The sequence below is a fragment of the Herpailurus yagouaroundi genome, unplaced genomic scaffold, assembly GCF_014898765.1.
Source record: "Herpailurus yagouaroundi ecotype Mexico unplaced genomic scaffold, PumYag 67690, whole genome shotgun sequence".
Taxonomy (NCBI): Eukaryota; Metazoa; Chordata; class Mammalia; order Carnivora; family Felidae; genus Herpailurus; species Herpailurus yagouaroundi.
The window spans coordinates 2,667,957-2,686,376 of record NW_024420490.1 but is presented as its reverse complement, the minus strand read 5'-3'; the positions used below and the strand labels follow the sequence as shown (position 1 = coordinate 2,686,376).

The 18,420-nt window shown below is 43.5% G+C and overlaps 2 protein-coding genes across 2 annotated transcripts in view; one reads left to right on the top strand and one right to left on the bottom strand.

Annotated features, from left to right (window-relative positions):
- CTPS2 (CTP synthase 2) overlaps nt 1-18,420 on the top strand; it is a 75,785-nt gene that overhangs the window by 21,926 nt on the left and 35,439 nt on the right. The window contains exon 10 of the mRNA XM_040468302.1: nt 16,688-16,784. Within this exon, the coding sequence (XP_040324236.1) occupies nt 16,688-16,784 (97 nt within the window). The remainder of the gene's footprint in view (nt 1-16,687; nt 16,785-18,420) is intronic.
- Nucleotides 1,958-7,202, bottom strand: S100G (S100 calcium binding protein G). Its single transcript, XM_040468304.1, has 2 exons — nt 6,897-7,202; nt 1,958-2,072 (listed from the first exon to the last, which is right to left on the bottom strand). Exons 1-2 carry the CDS (start codon nt 7,029-7,031, stop codon nt 1,968-1,970), a joined length of 240 nt encoding a protein of 79 aa, XP_040324238.1. The 5' UTR covers nt 7,032-7,202; the 3' UTR covers nt 1,958-1,967.

Genomic DNA, 18,420 nt, shown 5'->3' with positions numbered 1-18,420 from the left:
TACAGACTTAGGATCTCAGAGGGCTAGAAGTTTATTTCTCTGGCATCTTGTGTAATGTCCTGTCCATAGTAGTTGCTTTATATATGTTGGAGTTGAAAGAGATTATGTACATTTATTCTGTGAGGGACAGATTGAGAGCCAGAATTCAGGCTAAAATGGGAAGCTGGCATGACCTTGGTATTAGAAGTCAGCAAAGCACCGCTAACAAAAAATAAAACCCCGAACTATAGACTAATGTTGGCTATTAATAAAGATGTGAAAATCTGAAATAAAATACGAGAGTGCCCAATTTAACAGTATTACAGAATAATTGAGTGTGTTTAACCTGGGGGTTGAATTGGTTAATGTATTATATTGATCAGACAAAACAGAGAACCCCCATGTCTCCATAGATGCTCGGTAGGCAATCTATAGAACCCAAACCTTCCTGCTCACAATCTCTTAACAAACTAGGAAGAGAAGGGGACCTTTTTTTTTTTTTTTAAAGTAGGCTTCATGCCCAGCACAGAGCCCAATGTGGGGCTTGAACTCACAATCCTGAGATCAAGCAAGAGCTGAGCTGAAATCAAGAGTCGGATGCTTCACCTACTGAGCCACCCAGGCGTCCTGAGAAGGGGACTTCTTAAACAAGAGAAAGATTATCTTTTACAAACCCATATCCAGCAGTAAAGTCAATGGGGATCCCTATGAAAACTAGAAATGAGTAGAAGATGTGCACTATGGTGACTAATGAAGTTGTTAAAATAAGACCAACTAATGCTGTCTGGAGATTGAAGCTGGCATTCTCCTACCTGTTTGTAGATTTCCGAATCAATACAACCTTTTGGAAAATCAATTAAGTGGTCTATTTCACAAACCATAAAAATATTCATACGCTGTGACTCAGACATTTACTTCTCAGAAATTCTCCTAAGGAGGGAAATATGGTGTGTTGACAGAGGTATGAACAGTTACTCATTAGTATAGCATTGTTTAGAAGAATCAGAAATGACAACAGTCGAAGTGTCCCACAATGGGGAAATAGGTGAGACTATTATGGGGTATCCCTGCAGTGGAATATAATTAGTCGTTAGAAATGTTTGAAGTTTTTGGTGCAGTGAGAGTGCTCTTGTATTGAATTAGAATGATACAAATTGTATTTAAACATTTCCTCACTGTGTATAAAAATCTGCCTTGTTTCTTGGTAGGGTTAGAAGTCATTTTTCTTTTCTTTGGTTAAATTCCCCAGCAACACTCTCCCCCCCCCCCCCCACCTCCACCGCCTTCCCCCCAGCTGTTTCTCAGATCCTGAGAGTCCGGGCAGCACAGGATGCCAGAGTTGGGAGGGCCCTCTGTCTTCCTGTGCCTTTTATTTTACACATTACATACCAGAACCAAGGCCGCCCCCTCGGTGATGGAGCAGAACTGACTCTTGGTCCTGTAATGCTTCTGCTCCCGGAGAGGGTCATTGATTCAAAAACCACAGCAAGCGCCAGAGGTGACTTTAAGACAAGTATGTGTTTTTTGAAGTCTGCTCCTCACCAGCTATTGACTAGAGTGAAATAGGGGCTGGAACTGGAAATGATGTGAGCCCTGAGTGGCTGGGGAGGGAGAGCAGGAAAAGGGTTATTCTGGTGGAAGACTGGAGTAAGGGCCCTGGTTTGGCACGTCAGAGTTCTTTCCAAGCCTCCGATGCCATGTTTGTAGTCTTCGTGAAGATCGTGGAACTCTTCTCAGCCTTTAAAAAAAATCTATATAATTATATGCATTAGACTAAGGTTATTTCAAATCTATTAAGCCATGGGGGTCAGTACTTGACAAGGAGAGACATGTCTAAGAATTTCTTTATTAACAGTAATTGGCCTTCACAGCCAAACCGTTATAATTGCAAAGAATTAACCAGAGACATTAGTGATTCCATATAGAATAGGGCCACATCCCAGGTGCTCTTCTTTTGGAATGATACATTGTCTTGGTTTTTTTTGCCTTCACTGGGATATCTTCTTGACTAACACCTGGAATTCTTCAAAACTAACTTCTCCGTCTCCATTCTTGTCCAGTTCTTGAAACAGGTCATCTAGGGTGCTGGGGCCCTGGTTTTAGGCAAGAAGGATGGGATAGGGAGAGGAGAGAAAATAAATCAGTTACTACTACACATTTTCTGAAATGAGAGACACTGGGTCTGTGTCCCAAGAAGGCAGCTAAAGTTTCAATTACATGGTTGGAGGTGGAAAGACCAACTTTAGGTGCAGTCATGCTCCCTGTCACTGAACTGGCTATCTTTTTATTTTTTTTCCTATATCACACATTTATTATTTTAATATTGATAATGTGCATTTTAATATACAGTTGACCCTTGAACAATGCAGGGGTTGGGGCACCAACCCCCCACACAGTCGAAAATCTGAGGATAACTTTTGCCTCCCCGCAAGACTGAATTACTAATAGCCTACTGTTGACTGGAATCCTTACTGATAACATATACAGTTGATTAACACATATTTTGTATGTTACATGTATTAAATACTGTATCTTACAATAAAGGAAGCTAGAGAAAAGAAAAGTGTTATTAAGGAAGTCACAAGGGAGAAAAAATACATTTATAGTACTGTACTGTAAAAAATCCTCGCAGTTTGTACCCATGTTGTACAAGGATCAACTGTAATTGGTTTTCTGTGCGATCTATTTTTCTTTATGCCTCTAAAAACATCCCTTTGAGAAGGAATCTGCAGCTTCACTGGACTGCCAAGGAGCCCACGGCCCACAAACACTGAAGGGTTCGTGCCCCAAGTTTTCCTGGGAGCTAGTTCTGTGTCTGGCTCCCAGGGCTGGGCCAGCATATAACCTAGGCAGCACTGTGCCGAGTCTTTCTGTAGCTTGTTAAGTGCTCCCCAACCGCCCCCTGGAGGAGATCCACTTTACAGATGAGGAAACTGGCGCTCTGAGACAGTTGCTGACTTGTTCTACAGCTTGTAAATAAAGAGAGGGCTTGAGGCTCAAACATTGACCCTAGAGCTTAACCCCTTAACTACGAATCACACCAGTTTTTCCCAAGCCCTGGGCTGCGGCCCACCTCTACGCTGTGCAGGATGACTGGAGCAGTGGTTCTCGCACTTTGGCATGCATCAGAGTCGCCAGATGGGCTTGCTGACCTTAGTAAACACAGATGGACAAGTTCCCACTCCCAGAATTTCTGATTCACTAGGCCTGGGGTGGGGCCTGAGAATCTGTATTTCCAACAGGCTCCCAGGTGATATTGATGCTGCTGGTCCAGGACCCATACGTTTGGAGAACCACTGCTTGAGATGTTACAAGAGATCATGTTAAGCCTGACTCCTCTTTGACTACTGGCTCTGTAGTGTCTTCTTTTTTTTTTTAATGTTTTAAAAATATTCGTTTATTTTTGAGAGAGAGAGAGAGACAGAGTGTGAGCAGGGGAGGGGCAGAGAGAGGGAGACACAGAATCCAAAGCAGGTTCCTGGCTCTGAGCTGTCAGCACAGAACCCGATGTGGGGCTCAAGCCCACAAACTGTGAGATCATGACCTGGGCTGAAGGCAGAAGCTCAACCGACTGAGCCACCCTGGTGCCCCCTGACTCTGAAGTGTCTTATGCAGACTTAATTTTTGTCTCTGCCCTAAAACTCAAGTCTTAAGGCCATTATATTTCTGCCTTTCAGGTAGGAGTTTATCTGTGGCAAAATCGTACCAAGGAAACTCATTGAAATAACAGTTTAGTTTATAAATCAGCTTCAAAAAAATTTTTTTATGTTTATTTTAGAGGGAGAGAGAGAGAGACAGAGAAAGAGAGAGAATGGATAGATGCACACAGGGAAGAGGCAGAGAGAGAGAGAGGGACAGAAGATCTGAAGTGGGCTCTGTGCTGACAGCAGAGAGCCCGATGCAGGCCTTGGACTCATGAATTGTGAGATCATGACCTGAACCAAAGTCAGGCGCTTAACCGACTCAGCCACCTAGGCGACCCCCGCCGCCTCAATTTTTTTTAAATTGTGGTAAGAAACACACAACATTTACCATCTTAACTATTTTTTTTTAATGTTTATTTATTTTTGAGAGAGAGAGCACCAGCAGGGTAGGAGCAGAGAAAAAGAGAGGGAGACACAGAATCCAGAGCAGGCTCCAGGTTCTGGTTCTGAGCTGTCAGCACAGAGCCTGACGTGGTGCTTGAACTCACGGACCGTGAGATCATGACCTGAGCTGAAATCAAGAATTGGACTCTTAACCAACTAAGCCACCCAGGCACCCCTATCCTAACTTTTTTTTTTTTTTAATTTTTAAATGTTTATTTATTTTAGAGAGAGAGACACCGAATGTGAGCAGGGGAGGGGCAGAGAGAGAGGGAGACACAGAATCGGAAGCAGGCTCCAGGCTCCGAGCTGTCAGCAGAGAACCCGATGCAGGGGTTGAACCCATGAACCGTGAGATCGTGACCTGAGCTGAAGTCAGATGCTTAACTGACTGAGCCACCCAGCCGCCCCCCTATCTTAACTATTTTTAAGTGAACAGTTCACTACTCTTAAGTATGTTGACATTGTTGTACAACTGATCGCCACATCAAAATATGTTTTAACCCCTAAGATTCCTATAGACATTTGGTACTTTGCTGCCATCAGAAGACTAAACTAAGTTAGTTACTCAGCATTTGTTGTATAAATACCAAACACTTTTCCTGAGGCATTTACTAGATTCTAAACCATGCAAGGTGATGATGGAAAGACTGTAGCTTGGAAAACCTTAGTAATCGTTATGAAAATATAATCAGGTACATGACTTGGTAAGCAGATTCCTACCTTTATCAAAATTGTAAGTCATGTGCTTTTTGTAGTAAAAACATAAACCATAGGAAAATATAGAAAAATCCCCTGCTCTTACCTTTTATTTTTTTATAAATGTTTATTCATTTTTAAGAGAGAGAGAGTGAGCGAGTGGGGCAGAAGCAGAGAGGGGGACAGAGAACCCAAAACAGTCTCTGTGCTGATAGCAGAGAGCCTGACACAGGGCTTGAACTCGCAAACCGTGAGATCATGACCTGAGCTGAAGGTGGACACTCAACCGACTGAGCCACCTGGGCATCTCCCTCCTCAGTCTTAACTTTTAAAACCACTTATTTGAGTAGGTTGCCTAGGCTTTCCTGATTATTATTTTTCTTTTATTATTATTCCTTCCTATTACAATTTTTCTTCCTTTTGGAAAAACTTCAGAGTGTTTTTTAGAATTTAGTCTTTCTCAGGGCGCCTGTGTGGCTCAGTCAGTTGAACATCTGCCTTCAGCTCACGTCATGATTTCGAAGTTCATAATCTCTGGGTTCGTGAGTTCAAGGTGGGCGTTGGGCTCGTTGCTGACAGCTAGGAGCCTGAAGCCTGCTTCAGATTCTATGTCTCCCTTTCTCTCTGCTCCTCCCCCACGCGCTCTCTCTCTCTCTCTCTCTCTCTCTCTCTCTCAAAAATAAATAAACATTAGAAAAAGGATTTTAATCTTTCTCAAAGACCTTTGTTTTATTTTTTTTTTAAGTTTATTTTTATTTTTGAGAGAGAGAGATCTTGAGAAGGGGAGTTGGAGAAAGAGGGAGACAGAGAATCTGAAGCAGCCTCCAGGTTCTGAGCTGTCAGCACGGGGCCCGACATGGGGCTCGAACCCATGAACCATGAGATCATGGCCTGAGCTGAAGTCGGACGCTTAACCAGCTGAGCCACCCGAGCGCTCCTGTTTTAATTTTTAATTAAAAAGTCTCCTTTACTGGGGCACCTGGCTGACTTGGTAGAGCATCTGACTCTGGATCTCAGGGTTGTGAATTCAAGGCCTGCGTTGGGCGTAGAGCCTACTTAAAAATAAATAAATAAAATAAAAATCCAGAAAGTTCAAAAAGAAATCCCCTTTTCTGCTAACACTTTTAACTGTTTCTGAAAGTTACTTTATATTTTAACTGTAAGAAAATGAGGCAAGATTGGATTATAAGGTCATTGAATTCAGCCACTCTTTAGTACTAAAAACAGAAACCTCAGCAACTACAGTGAGAACCTTCTCACACGTCATACTGGCAGAAGGGACAAAATCTGGGTAGCAAATGGTTTCTTCTGAAGTTACAGCTAAATAGTAACCAAGTCAGATGAAACAGTTGTGCTTCCATTTTGAAGATCCCTTTTAGTTGCGAAGGAAAGAAAGTATTTTGGAGCAATGAGAATCAGCCTGCCTCTCTTCTTTATTGCCCCAAGATGCACTTTGATTTTGACAACTCTGCAACAGTTTTGACAAGAAACTGTAGGGCTAAAGAGATTTAATCCCTTCCTGGAAGTTGTTTAGCAATGCATGGCTGCCTCATTAACACAGATTTAGGTGCTTAACACAAATTAACACAAATTTAAATGCTTTTGAAATATAAATGGGTGTCGCCAGATGGCAATTTGTCAGCGCAAAGTGGGTTTTCTTTTCAGATTGCCAAATAAGCATTGGTCTTCTTGACAGATCCTACCTATAACCATGAAGCACGTCCAAGGCCAACCAATGATGTTTTTGCAGACCTCTTTGTTTTCCTGAAGCCTGGCACAGAGGTGCTGAACCCAGGGTGACATGTGGGTCCTGTAGGTCTAACTTCATGAAATTGCGATCATTGCTTCCTTTTACTCTGGCTGGTCATGGAGAGTTCTGTGCCAGGCTGTGGGGCATAGAAGGCTTGGAACCTGCTTTCCAGGTACTTGCCTTCTGAAATGTGGTCTGCCATCAGGGAGGGAAACACGTTCAAGTGTCCTTGCTCAACAGATGCCCGCACCTTGTCTGCTGTGTGCTCTGGCCTAGACCCAGCTCGGATGGGTATTGCATTCCTCAGCCTCTCCCCTCCCCTGTCCTCCCTTGTCACCATCAGAGTCCCCGTTCGTTCGTGGGCTCTGTGGTTGTGCACTCACTTTCAGCAAACTGGGGAATTCAGTCTGAATCAATAGCTTCAACTCCTCCTTCGACAGCTGGTCTGGATCACCTTCTTTGGCTGCGTATTTTGCAAAAATGCTCTTCAGTTCTTCAGGAGACTTTTTTGCACTCATTTTGGTGTCCTGTAAATCGGGAAAGGAATGAGCTCACCAGAAAGCTGAGCTGGAGTTTTATACCGATGATTGCCAACACTTCAGTGCCTTTGGGCTCTTTCCTTGGTGTAGTAAAAATAATCATCTTAGTATGTTCAGTGTGTATTCTTAGAGTACATCTGTTACGAGATAGTCCCTGGAGCCTTACACTTTGATTAGTAGTTGTGACATTCTCCACATTTTATGTACCTGGTCTGTGCTCTGTAGGCTGTGGTCTTGAAGAAACCTGACCACAGCTTTTAGCCTCTAAGTTACTGGTAATATCTTTAGATGGCACAAACCCACTTTCTCTCCTGACCTGTATCTTTGACAACCATTCTGAAAAGAAGCAGAAAGAGCTCCAGGAAGTACTAAAATCACACTTACCTGGTTGCCCAGCAGCAAGGCAGCTAGAAGAATCAAATAGGAGTGCGAAGAGTTGAGCAGGATCGTGACTTTTATAGTCTTTACAGACTCACCACCCTGATTATGAAATTTTCCTTTTGTTTGCCATTTAAGGGTAATTATTAATGGTTTTTGAAACCCAAGCTTGAGACTGCATGAACCTCATAATTAAGGGCAAGATCCAATAAATGGCCACCTTAACAGTTGCTTCATGGTTCAGAGTCCCAAGAGTAAACTTGGATTTTTTTCCCCCCCTTACATTGTATTTTCCCTCCAATGTGGCATTACGGTATTTGCTGAGTGTTCACATTTTGGAAAGCTTAACTATGGAGAGTTGTATTATTTTTCAATTTGGCTGCATATTTAGGCTCGAAAAAGTAACTTTCTTCATATGCAGAAAAAAATGCTATCGTGGGTGGTCAATACTATATAGTCTAAGAAATTGCAGCGTTGCTGTGGAAGTCCCTGTGGTGTTTTGTACAGATTAGGTCCTTAAATACTTGAACAACTGAATGAATGAATGGACAGAAGTATCACTGAGAAGCAGACTTCAGAAACAAGGAGAAGATACACAATAATTTGTGGTTTTATTTGGCAAAGCAAGGTTACCAAGTCGCATGATCATTTTTCAACTCTTCTATTATTTATTGGTCTCGTATCTGCTTTTTTTCCTCATTACTCCTTTCCTTACCATATATACAAAGTTTTTTTTTTTTTAATCGAAGCACAGTTGACACGCAATTTTACATTAGTTTCAGGTGTGTAACTATTTTTCCCCCAATATATTTTGTTAATCATTCTAAAAACTTGTGAAAATACTTGACTTACTTTTATTCAGTTGGAAATACTTCAAACTTGTGGAGCTGCCAGGATTTAAAATTGGAGACTAAATTTATTTCTACTGGAAAGAGTTCTATGAAAGAACAAGGACGTTTCCAAAGGGCATTAATCTAATACTGATTATAACTCGCAATACAGGGTTTCAGATTGACTTTAAGAGTCCTCATCAGGTTTTAAATACTTGCACACTTCCACGCTTGTATAATTTTCTCTGACCCTTCATTATATCATATATAAATTGAGCATTGAGCTATTGGACTGTATTTTTCTCTGACACTTTTCAGTTCTAAACTTCTAGGGCCTTATTTACCTTGGAGAACAAATGTGAACTCTTATAGTTTCTTAAGAACTTCCCAGCAGTCCTGAGCATTTATCACTCCATGTGCCTTCACTGTCCTTGTAGATGTTATTCTTGCTTTTATTACAGATTCTTTGACTTTGGTACCCACTGGTATTGAATATATATGAACTCACTTCTTGGAGTAAAGATAAACATTTTGGTTTTAGTTGTAAGATTTTATGCAAAAATATTCTGATTTTGGCAATGCATTTTAATGAAGATTTTAGAGATTTCTAGTGTTTTTATGCTTATGCTCTGTTTTACTTGGGAGGAAGTCAGCTTTTGTTGAACAATCACAGCAAAAAAAATATCTTTTTCTTCCAATAACTTAAAAAAAAATTTCAAATCTACAGAAAAGTTGCAAGAGTGGTCAGTGAACACCCAACCTACCTTTTGCCCAGATTCATTTGAGAATCATTTGCAGACCAATTTCTCCTCTAAATACTTCAGCAATCTTGTCTCGTAAGGACAAGGAGATTATTCTACACAACCACAATGCCATTATCACAGGCCAAATTCAAATCTCTCCAAATGTGGTAAAAACATCTTAAATCATCGGTTTTCTTAAATTACCGCCTGTGAGCTAAAATCAACGTGGCGATTGTCATATTTCTTGAGTCCATATCAAAGAAATGATTTTAATAACTATATGATATACAACTATATAATTTTAATAACTGCATATTGTATGACAGATATATGTTATGTATAGTACATGGCATATGTTGTATATATAGGGTGTGTGCATATGAAATTAACCCTAAGAGAGACATTTGGAACAGTGTTGGTTAACAGTCTTTCAGGCTACGCATCTATAGTTTCAAGGGAGGATTTCTGATTAACAGAGGCCCAGTGCTGGGATGCCTGGCTGGCTCAATCAGTAGACCATGCAACTCTTGATCTCAGGGTTATGGGTTTGAGCCCCACGTTGGGTGTGGAGATTACTTAAAAATAAAATCTTTAAAAAAATAATAAGCGAGGCCCAATGCTGTTTGTTGTCAGAACTTATGCTTGTAGTAAACACTAACAGAACTTGAAAAACAACCCATAGGTCTGAAATGTTCACTTGTTCCGCTCTGCCAGGCCTATCTCTCGTCTCTTATGTTTCTCTTTACCTGTGTTCTCAAGTGTGAGGATAAACCCGCAGTGAGAAACATGAAATCCGCCACTAGATATTCTCATGAAACATTAACTAAAAATACATGGAGACGGGCGATAAACACAGGGTGTGTTCAGAAGAGTGCATTTTGAAACTAGAGAAGGGGAAAAAATGACAAGGCACAAGATTGGTAATGGAAAAATGGAGAGGCAAAGGTTATTTATCACCTCACCATTCAATTGCTTGATCTTTGGACAGACTTAAGCGTTTCCTAGGGATGCCAAGAGTAACTTATTTTAATTTTTTTTTTAACATTTATTTATTTTTGAGACAGAGAAAGACAGAGCATGAACGGGGAAGGGGCAGAGAGAGAGGGAGACACAGAATCGGAAGCAGGCTCCAGGCTCTGAGCCATCAGCCCAGAGCCCGATGCAGGGCTCGAACTCACGGACCGCGAGATCGTGACCTGAGCTGAAGTCAGACGCTCAACCGACTGAGCCACCCAGGCGCCCCAAGAGTAACTTATTTTAAAAGCCCCTGTACCATAGGCTTCCTTAGCTGTGTTATTTGACTCGAAGCCCACAGCAGGTAGTGCCTCAAAAAGCACCTCTGGGAGGAGAGTCAGTGTCGGGCCCTGCAAAACAAAATGGGCAGGCGGTGCTATCCTGGGTTCGTGTTGTCTTTGATCCTGAGGGTTTGAAAAGAGTCTGACCAGCAAAGCACAGCTTTGCCTCGCCAGCCAACTTGGTGCACTGCCACAGAGTTCACGTTCTTTTCCACTTCCGACCTTTGCCTGGGCCCTGCGTCTCCCCGGTTTGGGGCCCGCCTGTGCTGAGGTCACAGAGGCCTCCTGATCACATAGCCCACGCTTAGCGAGGGCTGGTCCTTCCTGTGGCTGAGTGCTGCCCTTGGCCGACCCTGGCCCTTTACCTTGATCAATCCTCACAGCACCCCCGTGAACTGGATACCACTGTTACCTGCAGTCTCCAGAGACGTTCAAGGACCAGCTAAAGGTCGCAGCACTGGGCAGTACTAGAGCTGGGATTCTGGCCCAGGCCGAGGCTGCCCCCTCAGCCGCCGTGCTGCCTGCCCCCCTCAGGAGGAGGGCTTCTGTGAGGAGAGCTGCTCAACGTTAGCGTGAGGCCCAGAGGCAGGACTTATGTGTTATGTTCATACCTGAAGGTATAAGAATGTTTTCTTTCTGATGGAAGTAACACAGGCCTTCTTTTACTGGTGGAAAATGAGTTGAAAACACTGGAAAATATAAACGTATTTATGGGACTGCTCCATGCCTTCACCCTGGTGGATTCCATTGTCCTGCTGCTGGTGATGAGGCAGGCTGGGGAGACAGACAGGGCAATGTAACAGTCCTGCATTGGGTAAGAGGTGTGCTTGGGCTCAGGGGTGCCCTGCTTCAGAGCGGGGCACTGTTCCTCCCCTCCCCTATGCTGAAAACATCCATCTGCGGCTCAGGACCGAGACCCTTCCATTGCTCTTAGGCTGCCCACTAGCCCCTTCGTCTGCTCTGCTCGTTTCTGATAGAAATCCAGGGAGATTTCACTGTGGAGCCATCAGTTGTAATCTGACACTGTGTTGGACTCTGCTGGAGACAGAGAAGAAGGTCCAGTCCTTGTGCTTGATGAGCCCACCCTTTAGCCTATGAGAGGAGGCAGGTAAGGAAATGATGGAGGAGGCTAAGGTTGTATACAACGAAGGACCGTATTAGTATCCTATGGCTTCTGTAACAAATTACCGCAAACTTAGTGGCTTAAAACAACAGAATTAATCCCCCCCCCCCCCCAAAGCCCCACAGGTTGTTTTCTTACAGTTCTGGAGAAGTATAAAGTGGGTAGGCAGGCAGGGCTGCCATTCCTTCTGGAAACTCTAGGGGAGGATCTGTTTCTTTGCCTTTCCAGCTTCTAGAGGTTGCCTGCTCATGGTGCCTTCTTCCATCTTCAACGCCGGCAATGTAGCATCTTCCAGTCTCTCTCTCTCTCTCTCTCTCTCTCTCTCTTTTCTCTCTGACCGCCACTGTCATCTATCTCCTTCTCTGATTCTGACCCTCCTGCCTCTCTTTTATAAAGACCCTGTTGTTACATCGGGCCCACCCAGATAATCTGGGACAGCCTTGCCATCTCAAGAGGTTTAATATACGCATGTCTGCAAAGTCTCTTTTGCCACGTATTATTTATTTGGTAGGGTTAGCATAATAACATGGCGTTAATCATGGGTCAGTAAGGAGAACTGGAGGGTGCCCCGAAAGCATGGGCCCATGTGGAATCGGGGGGGCAAGGCATTTTAGGAAAAGTGATGAAGAGGTGATATAGGTGTAGAGCAGTGGTGGGGAGGGGAGCAGAGGAGCCATCAGCAATGGACCTGTCCATCCAAGGTAGAAACCACAGGTTAGGACGCTTTGGGAGAGCTTAGCCAGACTGAGTGCCACGTGCAGACGAGTATAGATTTGAACATCACTTTGTTCGTACTTTGTGCACAACTTGAACATGAGTCATCAAGAATCGAAATCAGAAGCAGGCTTGAAAAAAAAATGATCAGGAAAAACTAATGGACGAGAGGAAGGGAATGGGTTGGGGAAATCCTTGTAAAGAATACTTGCGGAATATAGTAGAAAGTCTGAGAAAAATCACTGTGTGTTGCCTGAGAGACTGGAAACAGCTGGCTTGGGAGAGTGGGCTCTTTCAGCATCCCCAAATGAAATGTCCAAAGGCAAGGGACGTGAGGGAAACTGACCTAAACAGGGCTCTGTTGGGTCAGTCAGTGTGTACTACCTCGTATGCTGGAATTTCATCTTTGATAAGAGACCATAACTTCCCTAGACTCTGTTGTTAAGGCATCTGGGACGCATGAACCCAGTCTTGAACCCATTACACTTTTATCGTGGGCTGCGGAAACTTCGGTAAAGGTTAATCAGGGCTGTATTTATCCTTATGTGGTACTTTTACATCTAAAGCTTTATCACCACCGATATTCGTTACTTATTGATCCTTTTTTATTTTTCTTATGCTATATGGCTGGCTCAGTTCCAAGAAAGGACAGCTCTGTAGTGGGGATCAGACAACAGCCAGTATTTCGGCAAAATCAGAGCAGGCCAAGGCAGTCCTTTTGCAGTGGAAGAGGCATTTTCCTCTTAGATGCAAATGTAGGGTATTTTGGAAATGTTGGGATTAAAACTAACGCATATTTGAGTTTGTTTTTTTTTTAACTACTCCAGTCACGATAAAGGATATGTTTTGAAACTGATGTCTCTCAGGCTTTTTGTGGAGGGAAATACCAGGCACAGAGACGTTTTCCCGAATTTTGTTGCTGAATCAGGCTGCTTATAACCCAAGAGGCAGTCCTACTGGCAACTTTCGAGCTCATCGGAGGCGACTGTAACTGAAGGCAGCTGGTTGGGCCTGGCTTGTCCAGAACTGCGGTGTATTCTCTACCCTCCCCAACCTTCCCCTTGGTGTGTTTGGATTCCACTGGCTTGTGCCTGGCTTCCATCAGAAGACTGAGTGTCTGATGAGAATCCCCAGATGTGGCCTTCTGAGCCAGCCCAGAGACAACGGCGACTCCCCTGTCAGTTCTTGCTGTGCTTTTCTCCTTTCACTGCCGTTCGGGGCATCGTTCGCCATTGGAAAGCTACTTCCACCTGCACCCCCATCTTTTCTCTAACCTCTTCTGTGCCTTCTCCTTTGGTTTCTGTGCTAGCGTGTTTTAATCAGAGGATCACTGTGGCTGCTGTACCTTGGGATTTCTTCCTGTGCTATCATGTTCGAAGACGGTTGTAGTTATTGCTTCTGAAAACAGCAGGGATAATGTGAACTAACACCCTAGTGGAAGGTCTAAATGATAGATTGCACTGTTTGGGCTTTAAATTTGTGTTTTCATTAAAAATAATACTACGGGGGCGCCTGGGTGGCTCAGTCGGTTAAGCGGCCGACTTCGGCTCAGGTCACGATCTCGCGGTCCGTGAGTTCGAGCCCCACGTCAGGCTCTGTGCTGACGGTTCAGAGCCTGGAGCCTGTTTCAGATTCTGTGTCTCCCTCTCTCTGACCCTCCCCCGCTCATGCTCTGTCTCTCTCTGTCTCAAAAATAAATAAACGTTAAAAAAAAAATTAAAAAAAAAAAATACTACGTACAAAGTTTTAAAAGCCAACTCGTTCCAAAAGGCCTATAATGAAAATATTCAGTAATCCTTACCCCCTCTCTGCCACCCTCAAGTCTTCCAGCTGGTTCTCCTGATATTTACCTCCAAGATTTTATTATTTTATTATTATTATTATTTTTTTTTTAATTTTTTTTCAACGTTTATTTATTTTTGGAACAGAGAGAGACAGAGCATGAACGGGGGGGGGGGGGGGAGAAGAGAGAGGGAGACACAGAATCGGAAACAGGCTCCAGGCTCCGAGCCATCAGCCCAGAGCCTGACGCGGGGCTCGAACTCCCGGACCGCGAGATCGTGACCTGGCTGAAGTCGGACGCTTAACCGACTGCGCCACCCAGGCGCCCCTATTTTATTATTTTTATGTATGTATGTATTTAAGTAAACTCTACCCCCAACGTGGGGCTCAGACTCAAGACCTCAAGATCAAGAGTCATGTGCTCTACCAACTGAGCCACTCGGGTGCCCCTACCCCCATGTTTTTAAATAATATTCTTATATTGCTCTGTTAGGGATTTCCACACTTCCCTTTACGTTGGAGGAGTATTTAACACCCTTAGGCAGCCCCTGTGCCCACTGTATTTTTCTTTTGGAGATATGATGTGGTCTTGTGTCTGTCAAGATCATCTCAAGTAAGCAGTAAGGCAGGTTTCCTGTTCTCAGGTGGGTCATTTGACTTTTCTCAGTGGTTCATAGCGGAACATTTCTTGAAAACCAAACATGCCAATAACTACACAAACTACGTTAAAAGACTCTTCCTGGGCTGAAGAACCCAATACGGGAAGTAAGAGTGGATCGAACAACCAGAATACACCTCTAAGAAGCGGGGGTGGGGGGCGTTAGGGGGGTCATCGCTGTGCTCTTCCTACATGGTTCAGGTTGTCTTGAACTGCAGTGAAAATTGAGGCTGTGGTGGATAGCACAATCTTATCTGCCTTTTCCTAGAAAATACATAAGGGGCTGGGCATTTATAAGCAGCTCAGCTTTGAGAACTGGAACCTAATGCCCTCTCTCACCTCACTCCAGTAATACTTAATCTAGCCATAATTAGCCAACCAGAGAAGATAGGAAAGAGATGTCAAGGTCTAGAGCACTTCAGAACTGAGCACTCCATCCAACAAGGGGAGTAATCAAGTTTTTTCTCCACCCCTTCCCCTCGGTGACTCTTGGAGTGCACTTGGGACGCAGGGTTCAGATGGCTCCGAAAGTTCTGGGGCGCTGATAAGATCATACAAGTTCTGGGAAAATTTTTACCTCAGGAAATTCTAGTTGTCCAGGTTTTCTATAGAGCACTACATGGCATTTAATGTGTGTGTGGGGAAACTGAAAGGTTTTATGAGAGGGAAACCTGAGCAGTTTCATCAGAACACGTTAACTTGCCTGACTGTAGTCTGTTCTAACAGCTTAACAAAACAATAGATGAAACAAAACCACGAGATCGTAGCGAACAGAACGGAAACAACAGCAATGACTAACAAGAACAGGCTTTTTGTAAAAATCATGTTTTGGAATTTCTATGAAGTAATCATAAAGACAAATCTGAAATTATTTGGTCTGAGTTCATTCATTTATTCATTCATGCATGCATTCATTCAGTACATACCATGCGCCAGTCCCATATATGCAAGGGGCCGGGAATGCAATGTAAGGAGAGGTAGCACTGCCCCAGCCCTCAAGGCTGTATAGTCTCACAGGCAAAGCACTCTACAGACATGAACAAGGGAAGTGCAGGGGTGGGGAGGGCAGAGATGCGGGTCCTCACTAGGCCGTGGTGCCTGAGAATATAAACTCCTGTAGGAGTTCATGTTGGATAGTTGAGCTAAGGTCTCAAGGTTGAGGATGGTTTCATTTAGGACAAAAGGGTAGGGGAATGGGAGATGTTCTGGGCAGAGGAAACAGCACGTGCAGAGTTCTCATGGCAGGAGGGAAGAAGATGCACTGGGGGAAATGGAGGAAGGCCACCATGACCAGAGCTCAGGGTGTGAGGGGAAGGTCATGGGACATGGGGCCGGAGGGCGAGGCTGCACTGATATCATGCAGTCAAGGATTTCAAGCAGGAGATATACCACAACTGCTTTGCCTGTAGTGTGCAGGGTGGACTGGGGTCACGTGAATGTGGAGCTCTGGCTATAGCCTGGGTTGAGGGGCTGTGGTTTGGGTGATGGTTGGAGCCATGGATGGATGCAGGACGTCTGGAAGGGGGTAAATTGATAGGACTTGACAAATGAGAGATGAGTCATGAGGAAGAGGGAGAGATCCAGGGTGGTGCTGAAGTTTATGGCACAGAGAATGTGCTAGAATGGATGACATTACCTTTTTTTTTTTTTAAAGGAATCCTAAGGTTTTGTAGAAAAAAGTCTTTTTGGTGTACTTCTCCATAAGGATGGACAGATTTGCTTATGGAGAATCTTTAGGGAATGAAATGGGCAGTAGGGGAGGGATGCGAATACCAAAGTGAGTGGCCCTAGAAGTCCAGAACTTGAAGTGTGAACATTGCTTGGAATTGACGTCTTGAGTAATGACAGATGGAAGGTCATAAAGAAGGTCCTGACACATTTTGTACAAGTAATTTGAATGAAAGATTAGAACAGAGATGAAAAGGAAGCCTACTGTGAGGAGTGTGTAAAGCATGGCTGTATTTGAATAAGAAAATTGGAAGGAATGATCAGGTTTTATTGTCTAGGGAACATCCTTACCCAACCAACGATCGTTACTTTAAAAGTAAAGCTTGGAATTTGGGAAATTACATTTGTATAAATGGCAAAACCGGACTTGTTTTGTTTTCTAAGGTGATTGATATGCCCGAACACAACCCTGGCAATTTGGGAGGAACAATGAGACTGGGAATCAGAAGAACTGTTTTCAAAACTGAAAATTCAATATTAAGTAAGTGTCTACGATCGTTTGTTCTCTCAGAGGTCGGGGCGGGTGGTTCGCGTGGCTCTGTGCAGACACAGCCGCAGTCAGAGTCCTCTGGAGCCCACGCCGCCCCTTCTACCTCTCCAGCTTCCCTTCCAGTAGCTCCAGGTGCTGTGACTCTTTATCCCACCTGTCCCATTTGCCTTTGCTGCTCCTCCTGCTTTCCCCCTAGTCTCCCCGGAAGGCTTGGTAGAAAGCCTGTGAAGGCCCCTTCTTATTTGACCGCCACGACACCGGGCCCAGCGGGCTACTCTGATTTACCGATGCTGCTGGAGATGACCTTGCACGGGGAGAGCCCTGATTCACCCACTTCTTTCCAAGCCACAGTTTTCTCCACTACAATGAAACCAGCTCCCTGTTTACTTCTTTAATGTCTGACTGGTGTCAGCCACTAATTTACAAACTTCTTAAGGAGTAGAGCAATTAAGTCTGAGAAGTATATTTCTCTGTTCCCCCAGCAGCTTTAGGTCGGGGAGAGGAAAATATGATGTGGCTTGCCATCTGATATTTGCTCATCTTTCACTCCCGATAAGGTTACTCTAATTTCTGTGGAACTTATTTTCATAGATTAACACATTATATGAGACTAACATAAAGCAAGAAAAACCCCAGAGCCCTGAATTCAGTTTAATAAAGACATCTTGAGTGCCTACTCTGTGCCATATGCACTGTGCTAGATTCTGCAGATACAGTAGTGCCCAGGACAAATATCAGCCCTGTCCTCCCCCAGGGCCTCAAAACAAGTGGAAAGAGTGTCATGAAAGGGAACATGAAAGGTGCTGGAAGGGCCGGAAGCAGGGGAAGGGAACCCAGGTATCTTGGGTGTCCAGCATCATTCCCATGAAGTTATAAGCATATCTTAGAAAAATGACTTCTTAACGAAGAATAAGACCAGAAATATGAGTTTCTCCTTTATGGATGATAAACAGCTTCTTTTAATTTTTTTAAGTTTATTTATTTATTTGGGGGGGGAGGGGCACGGAGAGAGGGAGAGAGAGACTCCTAATCTGCACTGACACAGGACTTGATCCTATGAACCCGTGAGATCATGATCTGAGCCGAAATTAAGAGTCCCGCACTTAACCGACTGAGCCACCCAGGTGCCCCAGTGATAAACAGCTTCTAAGGAATATAAAGCTTCCTAGTAAGAATGAAATTTAAAAAAGAAAAGTTTCAAGGCACATTTCTTTATTCTCTCTGGATAAGAAACCATTGTTCTCTAAGTGACTTTTTCTTTAAGAATATAAGAATTTTTTCTCTCTGTGGATATTAGTAGTGATTCTTCAGCTTTCAAATGTTTTCAAATACTTTGAAACTTTGTCAAATAATTGCCTAAGAGACAAAAAATGGTTAGTGAGAAAGTTAATGTTTTAAAATTGTATCTGTTTTATGTAAAAGATTCACTGCTAATTGTACTAAGCTTCTAAAAAAGAGCATTGTCTTCAAAATATTTTAAATTTTGATCTGTCTTGATAGAAATAAGACTGATTTAGGATTTGTTTTTCTTTACAGTAGGCATAAAAGTAATGTCGATGATTTTTATGAATCTTGAATACAACAAAGCTTTACAAAAGTAACGGGCTGACTAGAGAACAAAAATCCT